The sequence below is a fragment of the Rhineura floridana genome, chromosome 8, assembly GCF_030035675.1.
Source record: "Rhineura floridana isolate rRhiFlo1 chromosome 8, rRhiFlo1.hap2, whole genome shotgun sequence".
Taxonomy (NCBI): Eukaryota; Metazoa; Chordata; class Lepidosauria; order Squamata; family Rhineuridae; genus Rhineura; species Rhineura floridana.
In genome coordinates this window covers 35,312,932-35,318,931 of record NC_084487.1, presented here as the reverse complement: position 1 = coordinate 35,318,931, position 6,000 = coordinate 35,312,932, and the positions used below count along the sequence as shown (strand labels likewise).

The 6,000-nt window shown below is 42.8% G+C and overlaps 1 protein-coding gene across 1 annotated transcript in view; it reads left to right on the top strand.

Annotated features, from left to right (window-relative positions):
- The first annotated feature begins 270 nt into the window (after nt 1–270).
- The window catches only part of LOC133363136 (tyrosine 3-monooxygenase-like), a 45,171-nt gene continuing 39,441 nt past the window's right edge, over nt 271–6,000 (top strand). Inside the window, exons 1-2 of the mRNA XM_061582281.1 lie at nt 271–348; nt 2,301–2,672. Of these exons, the coding sequence (XP_061438265.1) occupies nt 271–348; nt 2,301–2,672 (450 nt within the window). The remainder of the gene's footprint in view (nt 349–2,300; nt 2,673–6,000) is intronic.

The window sequence follows — 6,000 nt, the reverse complement described above, 5'->3', positions numbered from 1 at the left end:
TGCCACCTGTGCAGCCGTGGGCAAGCTGCATAGTCCCAAGGAGCCCAGTTGCCCCCCAGCTGGCAGTTGCGGACAAGGAAGGGGCTGGCTTGTGCAGCTGTGGCAAGCTGAGCAGGCCCTAGCCAGCTGGGGAGGACTAGCCTCAGAGGGAGGCAATGGTAAACCCCCTCTGAATACCGCTTACCATGAAATCCCTATTCATAGGGTCGCCATAAATCTGGATCGACTTGAAGGCAGTCCATGTCCATTTAATGGCTGATGTGGTTTAACATGGAGAAGGCAAAGGGCAGCTCAGAAGAGCTGAGGAAGATACAAAGTAGATGTTTGGGAGAGGAGAAAATGACATCGGTGAATGTGTAGGCGAGCTTCTGGTTCAACTAATTAGCCAATATTAACAAGTTTTAACTTGATTTAAAAAAGAAAAGAAAAGAAATCATACGAATGTGAATTTTATTGTCCATTTCTTCATGTTGTAAACCTGCCTTGGGGACTGAGATTAGAACGGCAGGATACGCAGTTTTTAAATCAAATATTAAGCCATTACCGGTTCTGCAGAGGAGTTTAATAAAGTAAAACTGCTGTTGCTGTCTGCCTCCCCCCCCCCCTCCAACTCATTGAGTTAAACTCGAAAAATTTATTTCTGTCCGTTTTCCAAGTTAAATCTTCCTTTGCGGTTGGCTTTCAGGTGAACGGGTTTAAGAGGCAGCGGGGAAGTTTCCTGCAGCGTAAACTGCAAAGAAATACCACCCTCGTTCTCTCGCGTCCCGCGTTCTCTTCTCCAACACGGATTTCCCGGCTGGAATGAGGGAAGAAAACAAAGGTTTATAGGCTTTTTACACATTTCCCCCCAGGAGGATGGGGCGTGAGTCGGACTCGCGCTAAGAGTAGCGCCGGTCGAATTCTCCCTCTGCCATATTTGGTGGTGTTTTTGAGGGCAATTTTTCCCTGCGCATGAACGGAATCGCTGCCTTCCCGGTGCAATACAAAGCATTTCACAAGCCAAGTGTCCTACGTGCTCAATTGTCATCCAAGCCAGACTGCCTTCCTCAAAAGGCAATGCACCTTTGCAGACCTCTGCCACATTGGTGTGTGTGCGCACGCGTGTGTTTTGACACCAGGCATTTGAAGGGTTGTGAGCTGATTATTGTGCAGCCTGCTCTGTTGTTTTTAACTGTCCTATTAGGTTGATGCGCTTTAATTAATTAGTCCTTTGCTGCATACAGACTTTCTAAGCGACTTAATTTCCCCCTTAAAAATACATATAGCATAACATAAAATCAGAAAAAAGACCAATGCTTTACAATAAAAACATACATAAATTCATAGAACAGACGCAAATTATTACATTTATATCCCACCTTTCCTCCAAGGAGCTTGAAGTGACTTACATGGTTTTCCCCTCTCCCCATTTTATCCTCCTATGAACCCTGTGAGGTAGATTACGCTGAGAGATGGTTAGTGACCTAAGGTGAGCTGTATGGCAGAGGCACGATTTGAACCCTGATCTCGAAAGTCGGACCCTAAACCACATCACATTGCTGGCTCTCTGTTGTGCTGAGCGCTTGGCCGGCTATTTCTATTTTGGCTGCCTATTTCTATTTTATATTCTGTACAGGCCTTGGTAATCTGTAGAGATGGGCTAAATACATACATAATTGACTGTGAATAGTCAATTTATTTATATACCCTGCAAACACATCTGTGCGTAAAGGGTTTTGTTTTTTTAAACGAATTAAATACAGTAATACAATGATACATGATAAAAATATAATATCACTAGAACATAATACTAAAAAAAATCAACCATTAATAATTAAACATACATTTTAGCGAGTTTACCATACATCAGAACTGAAGCGAGCATAAAGCTCACCAATAGGTAAAGTGAAAATATTCAGTAGATGAATTGCTTTTAAGATGTTTGTAAACCTTTTTTAAAAGACGTTGTTAAAGCTTTTAAAAAATGTTCTTAAAGATGTTTTGCTTTATTATGTTTTTAAGGATGTTTTTGTTTTAATAAATTTTAAAGTCTGTTTTTACGATGTTTTAAAGTGTTTTTAGTGCTTTTGTTTGCCGCCCTGGGCTCCTCCTGCGAGGAAGGGTGGGATATAAATGTAATAAATAAATAATGAAGGCAAGCGCCCGGATTTGGACGGGAGTTACTATTAGGTAGGAGCGCCTTTCCAAGCTAGTCTCCCTCCGCCTCTCCAGAGCAGAGACTCTGATCATCTCTTACCCCCTCTGGATCTCATTTATCCCACTTTCATCGTGGGCGTTCCCCCTCCCCCTCGCCTCCCCAGCGGCTCCTTGATCCTGATCCCCTGATATGCTGGCTGAAGCACCAGCACAAACGAGCCACTGCTGCCTTTCCTGGAGGGCGCGCGGTGGACCTGCCGGTGGAGTTTCTGCCTCCTTCCAGGGAGAGCCCGCGACGCCAGGACTGCTTTGAACGGCTGACTATGGACGGGGTTTGCCTGCGCGCCCGCAGGAACCTAATGGAAGAGGAGGACGACGACGACGATGGCGACCTGGCACAGAGGATGGAGCCGTCCAACAAGGAGGACCCTTCGGCCTGGGAAAAAGAGGCTGAAAAGCGAGCCATGCTGACCCTGACCTTCGCCCTCCGCAACGGGAGAAAAGCCGGCATCTCCAGGGCGGCCAAAGTGTTCGAGGTACAGCTCTTTATGTGTGATATCTTGCCTTTCCTCCAAAGAGCTCAAGGCGGATTACATGGTTTTCCTCCTCCCTGTTTTTATCCTGCCCTGAGATTGTTGTGACTTGTCCAAGGCAGGGATGGGATTCGTGGCTTAGTTCCTATCTGCTTGTACTCCGACAGTGATCCGCTGTTTTCCGGTCCCTCTTGCTTTTGCACTTGCCTTCACTCCGCTTACTTTTTTATTTGCTAAAAAAAATACTTAATTTTGAACTAAAATGCTTGTGAAAAGGATTATGGTGTTCCACTTTTTTTTCCTATTTACATATCAGTTAGGCAGATAATTGCCTTTGAGTCTGTCTCTTGCCTGGGGCTAATTGATGTGTTGCTTAATGATTCCTCCATGCTTTCGCTATTTGCTATTCTTGTTCTTTTGCAGTTTGTTGTTGTTATGTGCCTTCAAGTCGATTATGACTTATGGCGACCCTATGAATCAGTGACCTCCAACAGCATCTGTCATGAACCACCCTGTTCAGATCTTGTAAGTTCAGGTCTGTGGCTTCCTTTATGGAATCAATCCATCTCCTGTTTGGTTTTGATTTTTACTGTGGAAAAGTTGACCACCACTGCCTATTTTAACTTCTTTGTTCCTGCTAAATATTAAGTTTCCTAAAAGAAAATAAACAAATACTTTTTACCAATAATTTAAATTGCTTTTTATTTATTCTGTGTATTTATATTGTTATGAGCATGGGGGTTGGGATGGATGATTCCTGTGGGTCCCCTTTCCAGCCTGTGATTTGGAATCCTGAGGAACTCTCTACTGGTCAAATGAGTCTTTTGTTAACCAAATAGATTGGCCAGGTAAGATAATGGGCTGATCAGTTGCCTAGCAATGGAGAATGGGCCAGGAAGACCCCTTTTGTCATTTAAACTCTGCAGGAGAGCCTCCCCCCCACTTCTGGCAGCTAGCAGAAGTTGTGCTTGTAGTTTGAGAGTGTCTAGATCATGAAAAACTATGGAATGCTTTAAAAGAAATGGGGGTGCCACAGCACCTGATTGTCCTGATGCGCAACCTATACTCTGGACAAGAGGCTACTGTAAGGACAGAATATGGAGAAACCAATTGGTTCCCCATCGGAAAGGGTGTGAGACAGGGGGGTATTTTATCACCCTATTTGTTTAATCTGTACGCAGAACATATCATACGGAAAGCGGGATTGGACCAAGATGAAGGAGGTGTGAAAATTGGAGGGAGAAACATCAATAATTTAAGATATGCAGACAATACTATACCCTTAGCAGAAACCAGTAATGATTTGAAACGAATGCTGATGAAAGTTAAAGAGGAAAGCACAAAAGCAGGACTACAGCTGAGCATCAAGAAGACTAAAGTAATGACAACAGAAGATTTAAGTAACTTTACAGTTGACAATGAGGACATTGAACTTGTCAAGGATTATCAGTACCTTGGCACAGTCATTAACCAAAACGGAGACAATAGTCAAGAAATCAGAAGACGGCTAGGACTGGGTAGGGCAGCTGTGAGAGAACTAGAAAAGATCCTCAAATGCAAGATGTATCACTGAACACCAATGTCAGGATCATTCAGACCATGGTATTCCCGATCTCTATGTATGGATGTGAAAGTTGGACAGTGAAAAAGGCAGATAAGAGAAAAATCAACTCATTTGAAATGTGGTGCTGGAGGAGAGCTTTGCGCATACCATGGACTGTGAAAAAGACAAATAATTGGGTGTTAGATCAGATTAAACCAGAACTATCACTTGAAGCTAAAATGTTGAAACTAAGGTTATCATACTTTGGATACATAATGAGAAGACATGATTCACTAGAAAAGACAATAATGCTGGGAAAAACAGAAGGGAGTAGAAAAAGAGGAAGGCCAAACAAGAGATGGATTGATTCCATAAAGGAAGCCACAGACCTGAACTTACAAGATCTGAACAGGGTGGTTCATGACAGATGCTCTTGGAGGTCGCTGATTCATAGGGTCGCCATAAGTCGTAATCGACTTGAAGGCACATAATAACAACAACAAGAGAATTGCTGGGAACTGGAAGGCAGAGAGAGACTGGCTCTCTGCACCATGGCCTTTGGGGTGCCGCCTGCAACCCAGATGGAAAAGCTGGGTATTGGACTGCTAATGCATTGAACCCCTCCATCCTTGAGCTCAGGTTGGATTGTGTGTAAATAAATAAACCATATTTCATAAAGACACCACAGTCTCCGCTGACCTTCTTCCCCAAAGGAAACCAAACCCTGGAGGAGCACAGGGACCCCCGAAATCTCACCGCTTGGAGATTGGGGGAGGCGCGCAACAATATAATTGAAATTGTGAGGGTTATGTTTTAAAGAGCAGGAATAACAGCACGAACGGGCAGGACATTCTTGCTTAACAATTAAAGGTGGAATGGGAGCCTATAGGATAGCCTGTATAGCCTATAGGATTCCTGAACTGGTAGCAGCCCAGCCTAGAGTATTTCCTCTGATGATGACAATGTGGGCGTGCCCACACTTATGCCATATAGCAATAGAATGGGCAATGCCAATGGCAGACAGACGCACACGCTCCATGTGCTTCAGTATAAATAAGCACAGTCATCCCCCTTCTGACAGCAGCACTCAGGGGTGTATGCATATATCTTAGAAAGCCAAAGCCAAACAAATTTGCTTGCTAAGTAGTAGCATTCAAAAAGTTGTGTCCACTGCATTGCAGCGAAATGATTGTTTTTGTAATTGGCATAGTGGGTGGACCTGAGCAATTCATATATAGCAAGGAGAAGCAGTCAGTTTTTTCATGTATGCCTGTAAAATAGCATCGCAATAAGTCAGTGCAATTTGCACACGCAGACTCTGCAACAAAGTGTTGTTTAAGGTCCCGACCTATAGAACACCCACATAGAGTGTCTGTTGTGCTATGTGCGATATTTGTGAAGTTGTGGTAACTTAAAAGAAAAAATTATCTAATCTTTCATAGATGAAAATGAAAAACATTGCATTGCGTTAACATCATTGGGTAGATGAGAAGACTTTGTTCTGTGATTTAATTTGATACTGAATAATGACCGAAAAGATTACTTAACCTAAAGATTATTTAAGGAACAGAGAATTAGAGAACAGACAGAGTCAGACTAAGAAAGAAAATAACATTAATGTTATTGGCTATTTCTGAGAATGAACAAAACAAATAGAAAATTGGAGGGAGGTTAATGGACGTTAATGACGATTATCACCTAGACAGCCATTAAGAATGCATCAACTTAAAGGAAATACAATTACAAAGATAATTACAAAAAAATAGGAAAAAACATTTAAAAAAACCC